This window comes from Perognathus longimembris, chromosome 16, assembly GCF_023159225.1.
Source record: "Perognathus longimembris pacificus isolate PPM17 chromosome 16, ASM2315922v1, whole genome shotgun sequence".
Lineage (NCBI taxonomy): Eukaryota > Metazoa > Chordata > Mammalia > Rodentia > Heteromyidae > Perognathus > Perognathus longimembris.
The window spans coordinates 41743590-41764950 of record NC_063176.1 but is presented as its reverse complement, the minus strand read 5'-3'; the positions used below and the strand labels follow the sequence as shown (position 1 = coordinate 41764950).

Sequence of the window (21361 nt, the reverse complement as noted above, 5' to 3'; positions counted from 1 at the left end):
GGAATATCAAAATGGAGAGACAAAGGATAATAAGACAAACGACTCCAAAAGCAATACTTACAAAACCATTTGGTGTAAATAAACTAAACAATTCATGGGGGGAGAGGGAAAGGGGGAGGAGGAGGGGGAAAAGAAGAAAGTAACAAATTGTACAAGATATGTACCCACTGCCTTACATATGAAACTGTAACTCCTCTGTACATCATTTTGACAATAAATAAATAATTATTCAGAAAATAAACCACACATAGCTTTCCTCATGCCTTGCACATTTGAAACCATACATCCTCCAATCAACTAAAATTTGAATATTATTTGTGTCCTTATTTGAAAGACTCAAGTGAGGAATAACTATCCCACAAGCATCACTTTGTGTCTACTTCTTAAGACAGCATTATCATCAGCCTTTTCTAGTTAAAACAATCCAATTGTGATATAGCATATCTTTATTTCATTAATGCTTTCTTTACCGGAAAAAATCGTCTAAATCCCACTACATTTTCTTTGTGTTTTTAAGATGTTTATTGTCAGTGGTCACATTTAGTTCACCAAGGGTTGGCTCAGTATTTTCCATGTCAGTTTAGCCCAGTATGCTGTGGTTTCCATGGCTTTTCTTTACATAGAATGACAACCATCCAAAAACCTCATAATTGGGCAGTCTTCCTGCCATGTAGAATTTAAAATAACTCGGTACCTTGAAGAGGGGACTTCTTAGATGGATATGACCTTAATAATAGTTGAAGTTTGAGGCTTTTGACCAACATGATAATTTAGTCTTCCTATTTTAACCTAGATGGGAAAATCTATATCCTAGTTATAAACTAACCAGTTTTGTAAGTATTGCTTTTGGAGTCATTTGTCTTTTTATCCTTTGTCTCTCCATTTTGATATTCCCTTTCACTTCCCTAGTTCTAATACCAGCATTTACAGTGTCCAGGGTACTCAGCTGAGATACAGTGATAGCTCGGGGACAACCACAGGAAAGGGATACAAGAGGATCATCAACAAAAGAAAAGAATTGAAGGGAAAACAAGTTGGATACTAGCAGTCACAGCTCAGGTTTTCTTTTGTTCTGGGCTTCCTTTCACACTACACACTTCTCAAGATTTTTCCTTTCCATCTTTGGGAGCTAAAATGTTTCTTTTATTTCATGTGAGACTTTCCAAATGTAGGATGTACGTTTATTGCCCGTAGATGTGTTGTTTATTGAGAAGTTCTATAGTATAAAGTTTGAAAGCCATCTTTGAAATCAGATTGTCTGGGTTTATATCCTCATTTTATTCCTCAGTAGATGCTAGCTCTTGGGTAATTCACTTGTGTTTCCTGTGCCTTAAGTTTCCTCATCTGTGAAACAGTGGTAATTGACAGTGAGTTGATAGGCGAAGTTGTTAGAATGTTTACTCATCAATCACTATTTCTTGAATGGATGAAGAAATGTCATTCTGTAGCTTATGGTTTCATGGTTGAGAAGTATACTACTCTGAGCCTGGAACCTTCATCCTAATTTTATTCAGTAAAATTTCTCCCTTCCCACTTCCTGTAGTGCTAGAATTTCCACTAGGTTTATATAACAAGCCTCCTGGGCTCATTTGAAGAACAGAGAAGGCTGACAGGTTAGAAAGCAGAGATTTCCAGCTTCACAATCACCAGGACACAATCCAATGGTTAATATGGTATGCATAAATTTAATGTATGCTATTTAAAGGCAAACTTAAAAAGCATATGCTTTAGTGATGACTTCCATTGTTGCAGTATTTGTAGTTTTGTTTCTTTCTTTTTTATGAGGATTCATTTAAATTGTGCAAGACACTAGCCAATATACAAAGACTTGCTAAAATTAATTCCCTCCAGCCGGTCTTCTTTGCCTAAGAGCTGCAGAATAGTCAATGAAGCAAATTCATTGTACACATGAGAAAATCTGTTTATGCCATGAAACCTATTTTCCTAGGTGATGCCTTCTGCTGGCAAAGTCAGAACTGAACACATTGGCCCAAACAAAACATACACACACAAAGACTTAAATAAAGAGCATGTACAGCAGATGGTGGAGATGAATAGCCGATCGTCACTGTCTGCTAGCCTCACTGTACTCCCTTTGAATCGTTGCAGTACCATAATTTTGCCATGATTATCTATGAAATTATGTTGACTGTTAAGCTCTGATTCATGCTTTTCTTAAATCATCTGTGGGGGAGATGACATTCTAATTGCACTCCTGAATTTTTTACACCACGAGTTTGTTAAGCACAGACACGTTTTACTGAAGAAAAAGCCTAAATGTATGTAATTTGACATTGTGACAGATTAATACTTAGGCATTACACCAACAGCACAATTAGACAGCTTAAATGTGTCCTACATCTTAATGTCTATATGACTTTAAGGAGTCACATTAAGTCTTCCTTTTCTAAAGGGTCCATTGCCATTCTGTTGATTGAAATAAATCAAAGTCTATCAGAGGATTAAAGTGGATTAGAAGAAACCTTGTCACAATTACAGCTAATTCTATAAAATTGAAATCTAGCGAATTAACTATAAATTCAGAGTATCTCAAGGCAAGAACTCTATTTACAGTAGATTTCCTAAAGTTGTTTTTAAAGCATATGATGACTTACTCCTTAAATCTGAATTCTTCTTAAATAAGGACAAAATATCATCTTCTTTAGCACAACTATAAATGATGTATGAAAGTTCAATTTAAAATCTAGCTATCACTCATGCTTATTAAATTATAATGACATATATTAAACATCATATAATAATATGTAGTTTACTCAGATGTCACCCCCAAATATATAACTTTCTGTAGGATGTGAGTTTTCTGATTGATTGGTTGATTTTTTTATGTGACAAAATACAACTTAGGGCCTTCTTTGTACTAGATATGTGTTCTACAGCTGAGCTGCAAACCAAGCCCTGATGTGGTTTAACATATGAGAAATTTCAGGTTTTTTTTTTTTTTTTTTTTTTTTTTTTGCCAGTCCTGGGGCTTGGACTCAGGGCCTGAGCACTGTCCCTGGCTTCTTTTTGCTCAAGGCTAGCACTCTGCCACTTGAGCCACAGCGCCACTTCTGGCCATTTTCTGTATATGTGGTGCTGGGGAATCGAACCCAGGGCCTCATGTATATGAGGCAGGCACTCTTGCCACTAGGCCATATCCCCAGCCCATCAGGTTTTTAGTGTGATCCTCAATAAGAAATTTATTTTTCTTTTCATGGAGATCACATATACCACACACATGCACACACACACACACACACATAAACAAGCACTTGTAAAAATTAAAATCTTCATAAAACATTGTACATTTCAACTAAATTGGTGTGACTTCTTAAATGATTTAGTCAGCAATCAGAGGTTGTAACAATCAGTTTGAAAAACAATTATCTAAACTGTCTATAATCCTACCTTGGATGATAGATCCATCAAGCTCTGCTACCATAAAAATAAAATTAGTCAAATTAAAGTTAAGTTGATATGTTGCCTATGATAGTTTTGATAAAAATTGTAGCTCTACTACTCATATGAAAGGAGAGTAGCTTCTCTTACTATCTCTTCTATCATGTCCATATTTTGAAAAAAAAATTATGTTGCCCATTGAATGACCTGTGTATAAGTGAATAAATTCTCTTTCCCCAATTTATCCTTAGAATACATGTACAACTATCACTCAGAGGTTCCAACACACTGAGATACCTCGTCCACCCATCACCAAACCTTAACAAACTAGTTCATGAGTATGCATAGCTTGTTGACCTTTTCTGTTTAGGACTTTGCATTTAGTCTTTTACTAAGCACCTGGTACTGCTTTTACTGACAGTTCCTCTATCTCCTAGACTGAGAAGGTCAGAACTGTATGCTTTAAAATACAGTCGTGTATTATTATTTTTTCCAATCTACCACTTTTATCTATTATAAAGTGAATATCAACTAGAAAGTCTTATTGAAGTAAGATTTACTCTCACAGGACTAAAATGCACAGTACATTTTTAAGATAGCTTTATTAGACCCATAAGAAATTTTATTTTACAAAAATGGCACATTAACAGGTAACAGATTTCAGGATAATATATTAAATATATTATTGGGGTAGATGTAGGATGGAAACAAGATGGAGAAATAAAAATAAAAATGGAAGAGTGGTCAGAAGAAAGCTCTAAGGAGATAACTCAGGCACAAATTATTATTCTCCTATGAGAATAAGAAGACAGCAGAAGGTGCAATGTGAAATATTATGAAAACAAAGAACAACATGAATCTTCTAGAAATGGCAACTACACTAAGTCTGTCTGCAGCAGTGACAAATGAGACCCTGAAATAATAGAAAGAGTTAAGACAAGAGAATATTCTAGACCCAGCAGGGCCTTCTGTGTTATTTGAAATGCAAAATTTTGACTTTACAATGAAGATATGGAAAAAGTGTTTTAAACTAGGAAGATATTTGTTACTCTAATTATTGGTTTTAAAAAATCCTAAAATTCTTTTCTTATTAGAGGAACATTTTGCTGCTGATCATTGAAGGGGAAAGAGGTTCATAAAGAGAGAGAGAGAGAAAGAGAGAGAGAGAGAGAGAGAGAGAGAGAGAGAGAGAGAGAGAAAGAAATAATAGTAATGAAGGTCATGAAATCACAAAAAGATGCAATGACTCTCTGAAGTACTCTGTAGGACTGTTCCGGTACCTGCCTGTACAATTCTTAGATTTCACATTGTCTTCTTTTCCCTTCTTGGGGAAATCTCACAACCTCCAAATTAGCAAGTCTTAAAATGACTCTTCTGGTATCATTGAATAATTGGGAAGAAAGGAGATAGATGTAGTCTGTAATTTATTGGACAAAAAAGAAATTAGACTATGCTGATTGATCATAGGTGAATACCATGGACAAAAACTCTGCTAAAAGTACAGAATAAAGTCTATGAGTAGATATTCAAAACCTACATACATGCTTTCTGAAGGTTCAAAGAGAATTTTTTTTTTGCCTTCTGAGTTTGTATGGTCTTCCTATGTGCTTCAGTTTATAACTTGGTTTATGTACATAATCTCATTTCTTTAAAGACAAGTTATGATCAATTTGAAGGTAATTTTAAAACTGCATTTCCTTCCCACATGTTGCCAACACATGTTGAGGTTTCACAGATGAGGATGAATACGTATTTTGGAAGAAACTATTCTTCTGCCTGCCGCAGATGGTTGTGAGAGCAAGTATGTTAGGAGAGTTCCTGCAGCTTCACAGGGACACTGGAATTGCAAAGAAATCCAGGCAGTGAGAGAAGGTTTAATGTGGGCATTAGGGAATCATCAGAGCTTGCCTCTCTCCCCATCACAGGCTCTCAGGGAGGCTTACCAGTGAGTTTACCACTCTCAAAGAAACAGGAAGTAAACAAAGGGAAACATTTCAATGAGCAGCACAAATCAATGAAGCAAAGTGATCCAGTGCTGCTTCATTGATTTCCCCCTCCACTCCCCATTTAGACGCTCATTGAGTTTTGTTAGCTGGTTACCAGAGATCATTTCCTTGTATTTCCTCTGCTTTGCACTCTGATCTCTTAAACATTGTTTGGGTCCTAAGTGTGATCACCATTTTTAGTTTCAACTGGATAGCCCATTGACCAGAGTAAGGAACCAGCATTCCAAATATTTCTTTTAATTCTTTCTATAGATGATTTCTCAGCTCCTATCAAAAGTTCTAAGAAACCCAGCTTTCAAATATATTTCAGAATTCAATGTTTACTTGAAACCTTTCTTAAAGGTTGGAATCTTTGACTTTCTCTCAAATCAAGCGTAATGGAACTCTTTCACCACTCAACTTGCTATTACAGGAGGGTTTCCAGACAGATAAGCTCTTTTGTGTGACTTGTGAAATGTTTTAATAAGCACTCCTTGAATTGGAAAATATATTTTGGCAGTGGCCATTTGGTTGTGAGTAATTGTGTTATTTCTCAGGATCACTAAAGGGAAAAGAGAAATGATTGTGTATCCTGTTTTTTGCAACTTAAAAATATTAAAGTTACATTTGTAAATCTGAATTGCTATGATTTGCCTCCTGTGCAAAGTAATCACATTACTCCATACATGCTTTATACATGTTTTGAGCTTTAATATGGGGTCCGTTGTAAACTTTCACTCAAACAATAAATAAAAATTAAAATAAGAAAATGCTTTCCATTACACTTTGCCCATTGTATTGATAAATATATTTATCAGATTCTCTCATGCCAAATTAATTTGAATCAATACTTAACATGAATATGTTTATTAAGCATCTAGTTATAAAGCCTATTGCATAAACTAATTTTTTAACTCCTCACTTTCAAGAATGTTTTATCATAGTTTATATGGGAAGAAAATTTGAGAAAAACAACATACTAACGTTGTTTCTTTCTCTTTTACTGCCCTATTTGTTTATATAAAATTACACATTGTGTTATATAGAAAAAATCAAGATAAAATTCATGCTGCCTTTAAGGGATTCACCCAAAGGCAGTATTCTTAAAGTTAATTGAGATCTTATGCACTATTTTTAGATTAAACATATACTCCTAAAGAAGATGAGGGTTTTGACAAGACTCAAGTGGTAGAAAATTGGCTGAGCAAACATGAGACCCTGATTTCAAGCTTTAGTACTGCCAAGAGATGATAGGTAGATGAAAGATGATAGATAGATAGATAGATAGATAGATAATATAATTCTTACTGAGGTCTAATATTCTCTACTGTTTATGACTAGAATGAATGTTTAATTAATAATTGAGTTATAGGGACAATGAATGAAAATATCATGCCAGCAGATAACAATTACCCAGTTATGCCAGAAGTTTGAAAATTTCAGCTTATTAGTATAAAATCCTTGAACGTTAATATTTAGTATTATTTAATATTTATTATTATAACTATTAATATTATTTAACATTAAACTCTTGTATTAGAAAATATCTCCATTTTCCATAAAAACAAAATAAAAATAGACAACACTGTTTATTAAAATAAAATAATTAAATATATGTCTTCTTTAGTTGAGAATCCATTTCATAAGATTTGTTTTCCTTCTATGATAAATATTATAGTTGCAGTTAATGGCCACTCAAGACACTAATTTCAAGTACTGTTGAAGGTAGAGCTTAGGTCCCCAAATTTTTCAAATTGCTATCAGCCATCACTTAAATTCAACCAAGCATTAAGATTTTATTTCAATAAAAGCATAAATTGTTGAGTATTTTAGATTTGGGTATTTGAAAATTATAATCTTAAATGTTCCTAAATTCCTAAAATCCTAAATTCTGTCTCTTACTAATCTGTATTAAAAATGTTCTGTCATCAAATAACAGGTACTTAATATGATTTCTCTTTTTCAAGAATGGGGCAGAATTGTTAAAAATTCCTTCTTTTTCATATTTCCATTGGAATGACTGAGATCTGAACTTAGAAGTTCATGTTTACCAGTTTGGTACTCTATCACTTGAGCCATATCCCTACTGAGCTATTTTTCAAGTAGGGTTTCACAGTTTTTGTTAGGCCAACCTAAGCCATGATCTTTACTTAAGCTTCCCTGAGATCTGATAGGTTAAGCTTGCATATCACTATGCCCAATTTTTGTTGAGGTGAGTCTTACAGATTTGTTACCATCTCCCATCTCTCACAAGTAATTGGGGTTACAGGCATGAACCACAAGCTTGCAAGTAACTGGTAATACAGACATGAGTCCCTCCCTCCCTCCCTTCCTCTTTCCTTCTTTCCTTCCTTCCTTCCCACCTTCCTTCCCTTCCTTCCTTCCCTGAGTTGAAGAGAGGAATTATAGTAAAGCCACGTCCAATGCACATAAACCCATCAATCCCAAGCAGTCATCATACATTTATCCATGTCCTGTAGTTTTTACGTGCCAACCAGTAGATTCATATTTGAGTTGTTTCGGCATGACTACATGAGACGTGGCAAGCACAGCCTCCTCAGTTGGTGATAATGCCACATTCAGAATGACAGAGGTCTGGGCCTCAGGGCAGTAAATGTTCCTTGTGATACATTCAATTGCTATTTAACTGAGTTTAGCCGAAGGAATGTGGAAAAGTTGCTGATGCTTTCAAACATGTTTAAGCATTCTAATACTGCCTTGACATGTCAGTGTAACCTAAAGCACTCCAAGGTGTAACCCAGTGAAATCCTGTAATTAAACGCCAGAATCTTCAAAGCTTCATATGGAAACCTTCCTTTTTGAACTTTTTAGTTCAATAATCTGAGAGCTCCAACAAAGTTCTGCTGAAGCATTGTATCTGTAGCCATATTGCTCAGTTTGTTATCCATGACAAACACGAAAACAGTAGAATGTGTTACTTCCAGATTTCAGCCTATCATTTTTTGGTAGTTTATACAGTTGAGGCAAAACAGTATATCTGTGATCATTATTTTAGTGATGTGTTGCTGGACTAACAAGCTCCCCTTTTAAACAAGCAAAACAGAACCCCAGCAAAAATTCAAGCAAGTATAACTTACAGCCTTAAACCAACAAATACGGATGGCTTTTCCTCTTTCTATGGAATGGCATCCTGGTTCTTTTGCTAGTTTTTCCTGGCTCACCTATGTAAGTTGTACACATCTTGAAAGTTGTATAGAGGTAGATTTTGCTTTTTTTCTGTGACAGTTTGGTTTTCTTCTCAAGTGGTATTTGTTTTCATAGAGGCCTAGACTATGCTGTCTCTCAGGGCACTGGTCCTGGGGCTGGGTGGGGAGACTCAGACACAGGTAGGTTGGCAAGAGCCACCCCCTAGTTGTCTAAGCAAGCTCCCTATGCAGATGTGGGAAAGATAAGCTGTTCTTTGACAGTAAGAGCAGCAATGTCATGTCCTTAAGTTGGGAGGGGTATAATAGAGAAATTACAGGGATTTCCGGTCTTTAGAAATGAAACCAATGATGTATGTACATGATGCAATCTAACAAGCTCCAGATGAAAAACTATTATTTTTTTATTTATATTATACCTGTTATATCAATGGTACAATTTCACTTTAGGTATTTTCTTTGCTTTTATCTTTTTTCTTTAATTTAAACTCTCTCAATTGGGTAAATGTTTTGTTGATTTTCACACATTTTAAACGTAGCTGTTCTTTGTGCATCAAACACAACAGATCAATAACCCAAGTATCTTGAGGTCACATTGTAAGTGAAGCCTTTGGCCCTGGGTTTGATCTCTGAAGGTTGCAAAGATAACTGTAAATTAAAGAGCATTTGCATTTCAGGTTTGAATAGCAATGATGCACCCTAAATGAATCTCTGACTAACACCTAATAAAGAAATATAAGGGGGGGGGCTGGGGATATGGCCTAGTGGCAAGAGAGCTTGCCTCGTATACATGAGGCCCTGGGTTCGATTCCCCAGCACCACATATACAGAAAACGGCCAGAAGTGGCGCTGTGGCTCAAGTGGCAGAGTGCTAGCCTTGAGCAAAAGGAAGCCAGGGACAGTGCTCAGGCCCTGAGTCCAAGGCCGAGGACTGGCCAAAAAAAAAAAAAGAAATATAAGGGGAATATTTAATAAAGTCTAGCCAGGGTCTGTGGCTACCATGTGTCCTATGGAAAGTTTGCTGATACTGGGCAGAATTTGGTCAGACTTATGCCACTAGCATTGCTGGCAAAAAAAAACAAAAAACAAAAAAACCCAAAACAACCTTACAAGATGGGTCTTTTTGATTGAGGATATATTACCTGAAACCTTTGGGCCCAGATGTCTCAAAATTCAGAATATTATACTTTTTCTTTATTGTCAAAGTGTGGTACAGAGAGGTTACAGATTCATTTGTAAGGCATTTCTTGTTCAACTTGTTATCTCCTCCCTTGGGTATTCCCTTAACTGACTATTTTGACAGTAAAACATACTGTATATAAAGTTAATAAAGATGAAATATGTATTGTTAGTTTAGGTCAATTTATTGTAAACTTATGAATAGAGAATTTGGGGGTTCATGAGCTCTTTTAAGAAATGAATTTGGTAAAATCATATACGTCGGATGTAACTAATATAGAAGGAAGGCTAATATGTGTATCAAAAATTAGTACACATACTTGCATTTATAAATACCTTTAATTTCCATAGCAATTCTAAGTGATTCTAATTAATTTATTCTAACACCCATTGTACAAGTAAAGAAAACAAATCAAATACCTTTTCCAGAGTTAGCTGCTAAAAAAAAACAAGGCTTTGAATCTAGACCGCCTGATTTCAGAGCCCATTCTATTAAACACTTTTTTATACCTGGAAGATTACAGAGACACAAAGATAAAGGGAGAGGCAGATCCTAAAACATCCTTGTAAGGTTTATATATGGCTATTTATTGAATATCACACCATTGCAGATACCACATTGTGGGACAATTATAGATTAATCCTTTACCCCACAAGAAATGGGAGACTACATCATTATTATGACACAAATTAAAAACTTGTTTATCAGATAAATTATTGTTAAATAATACAGCCTGGAATCATGCTCAGCCATGTTGGATTCCAAAGCTGCTCTTTTTGGAATCTCACTCCCCTTTGATGGACAGGTGTAGTAGTGAGGGAGATGATCCTGACTTGAATCCTCTTCTAATGCACTTAGGTCAAATGATTCTGTGATCATTCAGAATAATATTTATAAATGTTAACTTCTTTTTGGAAGCCTGAATAACTCTTAAGGAGCTATACATTTCCACTCTAGAAAGTTTTTAAAATCCACTCTTTCAATAACTGTTTTTATATTCAGGGGATTGTGTATGACTTATCAGTGCTTCCCACCAACCTTGGTCCATTATTTATCTTTCTACCCTGATTTGTTAAATTCCCCAAATGAGGATACCTTTGATTTTTTAATATGAAATATTCAAATCCAACCCATTGAACATCTTTTGAATCTTTTCTCCTCACCTCTATGCTTTATGGATCATGATAACTTATATAAAAATATGTAGGTGAAATTTATTTCTTCTTTGCCCCATCTTGTAATCCAAAAACTTAAAGATAATTCCATTTTTAAAATGTTGATATTCTTTGGGCTACCTCTGTATGCAGACAAAGCTTCACACAGAAACCCAATATATTGAGATGAAACTGAAAGTTAAGCCATTGATGTTGGAGTTGATCTCTTTAGCTTGTAAAGATGACTCAAAATTATAGAGCATTTGCATTTTAAAAGGAAGTACTTGGTTTAGTCATTTGAGTACATATGATGTTTTCATTTGGATTAATGGAAGTAAGGCTAATGCAAAATTTTTGTGGGAAATTTACGAAGTGGTTTTCTTTCTCTTCTTTCCTCTTAAAAGACATATTTGTCATCTGCCAACTCAACAAAATGCACCATGTTCGTAGGACAAAAATGTCATATACCTGAAATCAAGAAGAATAAAAAGGAAATCAAATACTTTTATAAAAAAGAGTAGAAAAAATGTGCTGTCATTTTTTTTCTCAGAAAAAGAAAATACCAGATTTTTCATGTAGAGAATTTTGTCTGAACTAATGTTAAGGATGTGCTTGATTTTAAAGAACTGGAGGAATGGCATGAGTACCTATGAAGTCTACTCACTGAGTAATTGTGTGTTATTCATGTGGTCTGCAAATTAAGGTGAAAATTAAATTAAAAGCACGTGGTGCTTTGTAACTTGATTTGAGCTTCTGAAAAGCAAAAGGAGAAAGAAATTAACTGAAATACCACATATCTTCCCACAGTAAATGGATAAATCTGTGTATCTTCAACCCCAAGTCAGGGATCCGCAACAGAAGCTGCCAGGATTTGGCAGAAAGTATAACTTAGTATTCGCCAAATGCTTCCTGGTATATTGTCGTCTTCAAGCATCTTTCTATAATAATGATGCCTCTGATGGTTTGTGACTAGAGTAGGACATCATATAGAAACATCAAATGCTCTTTATTTCTGGGCTTCCTTTGTTATTGCTAATGATTCTGGGTAATGTTGTCTTGTTAAAGTTATTGTAACAACACCCACATGTCCTTAGTACATAGCAAAGCCCAGAAAACATGTTCTTTTAGGGAGAGAATCTGGCTTCTTAAATTAGTATGTCTTTTTCTCTAGTTTGGGAGATTTGTGCCATTTCTTTTTACTAGGTAGTAATTGTGACTTTGTGGCATCTACTTTCTCTGCTTCTCATATGTTTTCCCTTTCCTTGGGAACTATAGTCTTTCAGATGGGTGTAAGAAACAGAAATTGAGCTCTAAATAACTAAGCTGTTACATTTTAGAAAGGAGTAATAAGGTAGAATGGGAAAACACTAAAATGCAAGTCAACATGCTTAGCCTTTGGCCTGGGTGCTCCTATAAGCTTGATCAGTCAGTGCTCCCATTCTCTGTGCTATTCCATTGGAGGAAGTAAAAGAAGTGAAGAGTGGGCATACATTAAAAACCAGCCTTAAGTGTAAGATGGCTAACACCTGCAATTTTGAGAGGGTAATGAACCTTATGTCTAAGAAGGGATTTCAACTTTCCAAAATAATGCTATAATTCTGGTAACCAGCGTTAATAGTTAAAATAAAAAAGAACTATGCAAATAGCTAAGTAAAAGCAGGTTCTGATGAAGAAAACCATTGCTTTGTTTAGATTTTTTCATGATTTAATAATTGAGTGGGTGACTAGAAAGGGGATAGATATAAAACCAAAAAAAATTTTAATAAAAAACTCTAATGAACTCGTTTTATTGTGGAAAATGCTTCTAGAGAACACTATTATGTCTCCTTATAGAATATTTTATGACTAAATAACTTCTATTATCTGCCTTTACTCAAAATTAAAGTGAATTGTACAGGAAAAATTAATAATAATAATAATGCAATTAATAGTACTAAGCTAAGTAATATATTTCCTTAAACATTCATAAAATGCACATTTAATGAAAGTAAAATATCTGAAACTAGTTAAGGAAGACTTTATCTTCATAAACTCACATAAAAATAGCATGTTTTCTGGGCACTGATGGCGAGGCTGACATCTGAGGATCACATTTCAAACCAACCTGGGCAGGAAATTTTATGAGATTTTTATCTCCAATTAATCACCAGAAAACCAGAAGTGAAGCTGAGGTTTCAAGTGGTAAAGTATTAGCCTTGAGCAAAAAGCTCAGGGACAGCTCCCAGGCTCTCAGTTCAAAAAGTAGCATGTTTACAATATACATTTATAGAGGAAAAAATTATATGTTAACAGTCTTGAAGAACCCATGCAACTTTGATGCTTTTCAAAAACTGCAATACATACTTGCATAGCTAAAGATTATGTCTAAACACTGAAGAATCTGATTCTCTTCACGCATTCTCTTAATAAATGGCATCAAAATACAAATTACATTTGTTAATCATTGGCATTTCTTTTGGAGATTCGTTTAGTCATGAAGATTGGAGGTTTTGATTACTCTTGATGATTCTCTTATAGTCTTTCTTGATTATTTTCTAAATTTGATGACAAACACTGTAACATGTCTCCGCCAATTAGGCTTGTCAGAGTCTACTGTGGTCCCCAATCAAGTATTTGACTTTGGAAATGACAAGAGACCTTATTAAAAGTCATGCTTCTTGGATAGAGACGTGGTGGTTTACATGCAGATGATGGCAGAAGAGACAAGCTGCCTTTCATTAAAAGAAATGAGGAAAGCAAAGTTTAGCAGGCAATACTCGGATATATGAAGTAAAAGCAAAGAGATAGAAGGCTGAAGTGCACTTTTCTTGTTAATGATTGCATTGATTCAATCTAAATGAGTAGTATTTCCTGTTACCTAAATTTTGTTCATGTACACTAATGAAGCAAAAGGCAACAAAGAATTGTTCAATCGAGTTTAAATGTTGATTCTAAATGTACCTGAAACAAAAGGAAAAAGTCAATAAATTTCAAACTATAAACATAGGTTAATCCCTGCAAAGCAGTCACCTGTGTAAGTAAAATGACATATTGGGTCAGACATAAATACAAATAGAGAAATATTGGAAGACAATTCTGGGTCATCTGTGCAGAGAAATGACAACCTTGCTCATGAAGAATCATTTCAATGGTTAAATTATTAATTTTTATGTGTTTTGAATCATACTATCATAAAAATAAATAGCAATGGAGTATTTAGAGTGAAAAGAAAGATCTGATCTTGCGTTTTGAATTTATATATATATATTTATATATATATAAGTTTCCCTTTTGAATCATTAATGTCAAACAATATATCCCAAAACAGGTTATATTGCTAAAGAACTTTCAGCTTGTTCATTAGTAGTAACTAGATTATAAGGCCACTCCTAGAATTTGTCATACCTTGATATTTTTTTAATGAAAGATGCAGTAAATTTATTAATTATTTTTTCTTCTTTTGATAATAAAATGTATAGAAGTCAAATAGCAGCAGGGCTGGGGATATGGCCTAGTGGCAAGAGTGCCTGCCTTGTATACATGAGGCCCTGGGTTCGATTCCCCAACACCACATATGCAGAAAATGGCCAGAAGTGGCGCTGTGGCTCAAGTGGCAGAGTGCTAGCCTTGAGCAAAAAGAAGCCAGGGACAGTGCTCAGGCCCGGAGTTCAAGCCCCAGGACTGGCCAAAAAAAAAAAAAAAAAGAAGTCAAATAGCAGTATGTATAGCTGCAAGTAAATAATTGCCTTTGCATTTAACTTCAGGAATGCTTAAAATAATTTTAGTTTTTCCATGGAGAACACTGGCATTTCCTTGTGAATGCTTAGCTCGCAAGATAAAAATCCCAGGCCACTGTGCTTAAAAATCGATGGGCTGACTTATGTCAATATTTCAGTATCCATCTCCAAAGGAAAATAATTCACGCGCAATTGGAGGAACTTGATCTAGGAAACTTTCAGAATCCCTTAGGAAATATGCAAATATAGGAGACAGTATGAGAGAAAACATGCAGTGGATAAAAGTACTTTGGAAATAATTCAAATACTCCTATTTCCACCTAGGATTATCCATATGCAAATCATTTTGAATATGTATGCAGAAGTCACAGTTTGTTCTTAAGTTCCAAATCTTGTAATAAAATGATACTAAATTCTACATATTGGAGTGCACTCATATAATATTCTTTTATGTGGCAGTAAACAATAACATACATTTAATAAAACAAAACCCTACAGGTTACTCTCTTAGCATCTATGGAAGTAGAGCAGATTCTCTCTCTCATTCTCTCTCCAATAATAAAAGCATTTTTACATATTAATCAAATGTGTAACTATTCTCCAAAGAAAGACAAGTGCGGTGATTTTATTTATGTATGCAGGTCATTCTTCACTGCTCTTCTTAATCTTTGTTCTTAAGAACATTCTTGAAATGACATTGCTTTTCACATATGGAATAGTTCCTGTATCACTGAGCACCAATATTAATTAGGAAAATAGGCTATTTCACATGGCATTTAGGAACTGACTTACATTTGCTCACTCAATATATTAACTCTGAGGTAATACTTCCATTTAGCAAACACACTGGCGAATACATTTTTATATGACACTTGGGGAATTACACCAAAACACATAACAAATCATGTGACATAGCATGGGAGGGCATGGATGTGTGTGAGCCAATGAGTGATATTGCTAGCATGCTTATACCTGCAGCCTACTAACATTGTGTTTGGGTTTTTTTGTTTTGTTTTTGTTTTTGTACTTTGAAGCATGTAGTGTGCCTTCAAATTGGATTCTACTTCTCAGTCACCCTTATGTCTTCAGATGTATTTTAACATAAGGTTTTGCATACTTTGCATCATTTCGGGGATAATTTACAGATACAGAAAAATATCTAATTAGGCTTAATAATTGTTATTATTATTTAACCATTCTTATATGGAAACAAATTTTACTCTAAAATAAACATTGTGTTAGCTGCAGAGAATAGCTGCATTGGGTGTGTCGTGTATTGAATACATATATGTGTATATATATATATACATATATATGAGTCTTCTATATACTCTATTTCTCTTCTCCATATTAGTTTTTGCAAAACCTTATCTTTAATACATAGACATTTAAAAATGTATGATAATGGGCTGGTGAGTGTCAAGGTGTTGAGAAATGGAAAATAAGATAGTCAGTGTTATATATTCAAACGTATTCACCCAAAGTTTGTATACTTCAGAAAAAGACTTGTTGAGGAATGCCCAACACTAAAGGCTTCTTCTCCTTGGATTTCAGATTCAAGGCCTCTTCCAGATGTAGCCCTGACTGGGAAGTGCACCCGCGAGTGCGATGAATATGGCCACTCAGACTCCTGCTGGATGCCCGTCCGCACTTCTCCAGAGAGGAAGAAGAGCCAGCCCAAACTCTCCACTTTCATGCCTGTTGATGAACGAGGAAGCCAGGAAAAGCTGGCCAATGGCGAGGCTGCCATCATGGGCGACCGCAACAGAAACCTCCTGAACAAAAAGTTGACCTCTTCCTACGAGACCTTCAGTGCAGCTAGTTTCAGCAAAAACGAGGAAGCCAGCACGGAGGATATTCCTTTGACGAAAACAGGGGAATATAAGCCATCTCCTGTCAATACTCTCACTAGAAGAGAAGTTTATCTGTAGGCTTTCCAGGAGCAACAGCAAAGTTCTTTTCATGTATGAGAAGGAGAATAAGGGGCAAATAAAAAAAAAATACAAAGAAAAAGGAAAAAAAAAATCTTACAAAGCAAAACCATTTACTCACAGAGGGGGCTACCAAAGAGACAAAGCTTTGCCTGCCACTTCCGCCTCCAGATCAGGCCTTTAGTGAGGATGTTAGCCTGATTACACTGTACAATGTAGAAATCCATCCTTGTTACTTGCATGTCAACCCTCACCCCACCGATCCCCCAAACCCAAACCCATTGTTGTTTCCCCACCACCTTCCAAAAGAAACAAAACAAACAAACAAAAAAGCAACAAAAGAAAAAGCCAACAACAAAATACAATGGTTGCAAGTTTCTTTCACCGTAACAAGCCTGATTAGCAGAACAGTACACTCTCATTCTCCCAAAACTGAAGCATGATTTTAGTAACTTTGATTTTATTTGAGTGTCATCTGGCTGGTCAAAAAAAAAAAAAAAAAAAAAAAAAAAAAAAAAAAAAGAAAAGAAAAGAGAAATCTGGGCAGGTAAAATGTATTTGAGACATACCATCAAAATACAATTTATCACCTTTACCATTCCAGGCAACTTGTTGAAAATGTTAGCATCTCACTAAAGATGTAGTCTTTATAAAGAGGGAATCTATTAAAAAAACATTTTGGGAAGATGACAGCTTTAATATTCTAACAAAGACTAAAAGCAAAACAATACTCAGTGGGGGATTACAGTTCCAAGTTGGCATATTATTTTCAGATCAGAAGTATCCACTCCTAGTTCATGCATTCACCGAATATTGTCACACAATCTTGATTTTGTATAGCGATTACACTAATGATGACTTGTAAAATTAAATCTATTGCTTTTTCAGAACAAGACTGCTCTTCTCAACTAACTTGAACAATTGTGTCTTTATGAGGCCAAAGATCAAATGGCAGATCAGGGAAATCATGAAGTTGATTTGGTCTTAATATAGAAATGGATTCAACAACAAAAGCAACTCTACCCACAGGAACACTCAAATGCTATTTTATATTGACTTCATGCCCAGAAAATATTCTTTGCATTTTTGAATATTTTTTATTTGAAAGCTCCAAATTAGGAAATGAATGAATTTATTTCTTTTTTTTTGGTTGGGGGGGGGCGGTGGGAAGAGTATTACAGTAGACAAGCAGGTAGAAGGTAGTTGAGGTAGAAGTTTAGCTTCAGATAGAACTATCAGGGATGATTCTTCTTTTCAATCATAATCATTGGTAGGGAGGTAAAGAAAGAAGGATCCATTGTGTGATCTTATTGATGAAGTTTACTATTGTCATTATAAAATCCCAGCTACACTTGCTGGCCTTATTATCCCCATTTAAAATTACAGCTGCATTTTTCACTTATTTAGTATGCACTTCCTTGCAGCACAAGTGCATTCATGTTGACTTCTTTGCAATACAGACTTATGGGACTCACAACACTTAAGACAACACTCTCAATTGACTTTGTCATTAATGTGATTTGCATATTATTTCATGTATGTCTTCAATGCCGAGACTGATCGCAAAAGAATTGAGCACTGAGCAGCAACATTTCTCAGTGTGTACATCTCAAAGTTGGAAAACATGGAGAATTCTCATTGCAACACAAAACAAACAGGATATGCAGAATTTGAGCAACTTGATGTACAAAAGATGATTTAATAAAATTGAGAATTGAGCTGGGAAATTCAAATGAAGTGACAATCGTTCACAGATTATGGGATAACAGGTAGAGAGAGCCAATGTTCTCATCATGGAATGATTATAACCTGGTTAAGGCAGAGTCTTGTTGGCTCTCTAGCGAACTTTAGACACTATATAGATTTGAGTAGTCTTCTGCTTTGCAGAATTTTTTAGACTATAAGGTAAAACCGCCTGAAGTATAGGTTGATCTTTCACAAAATACTTGTCTTAGAAAAATATTTCTTTGGTGGGGTATTCTTTGGGATCATTTCCTTATGCTGTTTTTTCAATGGAGTTTTCATTTTTGATGTTAGTTTATGTATGATAGGTAGGATGAAAAAAAGATACATAATTGAAGATAAAAAATCATTGGACTAAAATATCAATAATTGAACATACTTATGTTTGATTATTATTTACACTATGGAAAGATGCAATTTTAGTACTTTGATAGGGAACTGCATTCAAGCAGTTCTGCCTTGTATAATCTGTAAGTACCTATTAAGACAAAATACTTCTAAAGATACTTATGAAATGTATACATATTTTTCTTGCACGTTACAAATGAAATAATTGCATAACACAGATGTTCAAGAAACTTCTTTTAATGCATTTTTTCTTTCTTTCACGAGACCCTTGAAAACACTAGATAGCTCATTCCACTCTATCTTAAAACCCTTCTGTTGTCTATTAAGCTAATACGGGTCATGTTGGACCTTTTGATTAATTGGATCCACGTCTCCCAATGGTTGATGTTTGCACCATATACAAGACAGACATGTCATTGTCATTTAACTCGTGAACCTTTTTAGAACTAAAATGGGTGTGAAAGAATAAAATTCAGTGTACTGTAAGTATTCGCAGTAATTCTAGTAGAATTAGCTATCATAACATGTTTATTATATAATGAGCTGGCATGACACAGAAATATATTTTGTGTTTGTATGACTTTTATTTTGAATAGGTTAAACCTGGTGCCACTCCATATATAGAGTGCTTTTGAAAAAAAATAATAAAAAGAAACAAAAAAATAAACAAATGAGTGAATGCAAAATAAGCAACTGTGCCTTTTATACCTGTTGTTATGGTAAAAAAACGGTTGTTGGGTCTGGAAAATGAGGGATAATGGGCTATTCCCTAATTTTTGATCCTGTATATTTATCCATGTTTATTTTCTGAAAATAATAAATAATATATTTTAAAAATTTGCCTTCTGACAAACTCAGATAATGGACCAGTCTTAAATATTATTCATTCATTGAGCAAAACTAAAACATTAATATGGGCTGCTTTAAAATATCACCAGAAGGTGAAAGCATTGATTGTAGAGTAAACACAGGGAGTTATTATCAGGGGTGAAATCAGTCCATTTTGCAAGGTAAAACGTTTGATTTATAAGCTTTGATTTTTTTTCTTTTAGCTGCTCATTCATTTTGGTTGTACAGTATATGAATTATACTTGTTTTCTGTATACAAGAATCCCAAGTGAACTTTTGCATGTGTTACACATTAGGACACACTTATAAATTGAGTAAACTATATAAATTTGTGTGCATCGCAATGTCTGTCTCAAATTTGCTGCTCTTTCTGAATGTCCAGTTACAATTTCTGTGGGTTTTTTTTTTTTTTGACTGGCCTATTACCTAAGTTTTGGAAAACAAGAGAGGCATTATTTTTATGGGAGGAGTGACTAGGATAACATTAAGGATGTCTGCCTGAAAGGCTACCCTGGGAAGTTGTGTTATAGGAAAACAAAGATTATGGAGCAGAAGAAGCTATCAAGAATCAAACAGCCATCCTAAAACTGTCATGAGAACTCAGAAGACCTGTGTCATTTTATGTATGCCAATGATCAATACATATATGTCTCCAAAAGGGAGGGAAAAGGAAGGCATGAAGCTGATCCTGAATGTAGTAAAGCTTGCTAGCTGTGACCCAGTGGAGGTATATGCAACATCTGGAGGCGGCATCTTTTCCTTTTTTTTTTTTTCCAGTTACCTAGGGTTTACTTTCAGACAACTTTGCCTACATTTTAAAGCACTTGCATTCAGTGTGGTACGATCTGTTTGTAATGTTAATCATTGACTATTGTTCTGCTACTTGGATGTTGATAGTGAAGCAGAGAACAATTTATCATCGTTTCTTATGAGTCACTATGCACGCAACTATGCTAAACATGGCGAAATGTATTAGAACACTCGTCCAACTATTTATGAAATACTTTACATAATTTAATTTGCTTTTGTACAGTTTATGTAAATAAATTGCTTGTCATTTTTTTGTCTCTGCAAATTAAACTATAACATGGTCAAATGGCTTCACACTTGTAAGTGTACTCTGTTGACAGGCAATTCAGTTCTGATGGGACGAAAGTGTGTGGGTGCATGTATCAGTTTGGTTTAAGATGGTCGGTTTTCTAAGTTAGGATAAACAAGCAAGATCCGGTGCTAGTAATTTCTGATTTTGGGAACACGGTGCAGAACCATCACATTACTTTGTCTGATAGCAGGATGAAACTTGGAGTTCAGTGTCATCCTTATTCCTGACACAACTACCTGGCTGGCTTTAAAATCTTAAAGTGTACAAAAAAACACTATCATGCTTAACATTGATTTTAACCAAAAAATTTTGCATTTCAGATCAAATTAGTTCCAAGTTATCATTTATCTCTCTTTAGGAATTTTTGTTTGTTCCTTTGTTCTTCAGTCTAAAGATTCAAACCTGTATGACTCATCTCCTAAATTACATTCCTAGCTCAGGAAGTGCTTAGTTTTAATCTTAGTCAATGATGAATAATTTTAAAAATTAGACTTTCAAAACTCATACTGCATAATAACTTGAAAAATAACAGATCATTTCACTATATTTTTACCCTATTCCTTTTGATCATTTATTAGCTTTCTGTTTTTTAAGGCTTTCCACTTGCTATTTGTCCTAAGACCATATCCCTAATTCTAATTGTTACCCTTTACTTACCAAATCTTCAGTCTTCTCAAGCAATTATTTTCCCTAATTACTGAAAAGTATCTGCCCTTGCAGCCAGGAGAATTAGAAAAGAAACTCAATGCTTTCTATACTTACTTGTAGGTTGTATAAAATTTTGGGGGCT

General features: G+C 34.8%; 1 protein-coding gene across 3 annotated transcripts in view; it reads left to right on the top strand.

Moving 5' to 3' along the window:
- The window catches only part of Pcdh7 (protocadherin 7), a 402308-nt gene extending 381758 nt beyond the window's left edge, over positions 1-20550 (top strand). For 2 of the 3 annotated variants that reach the window (XM_048364512.1, XM_048364511.1), the window contains exon 3: positions 16153-20550. In XM_048364512.1, coding sequence (XP_048220469.1) covers positions 16153-16529 — 377 coding nt within the window. In that variant the 3' untranslated portion in view covers positions 16530-20550. The remainder of the gene's footprint in view (positions 1-16152) is intronic. The other variant, XM_048364513.1, reaches the window with a different exon arrangement.
- The last annotated feature ends 811 nt before the right edge of the window (positions 20551-21361 follow it).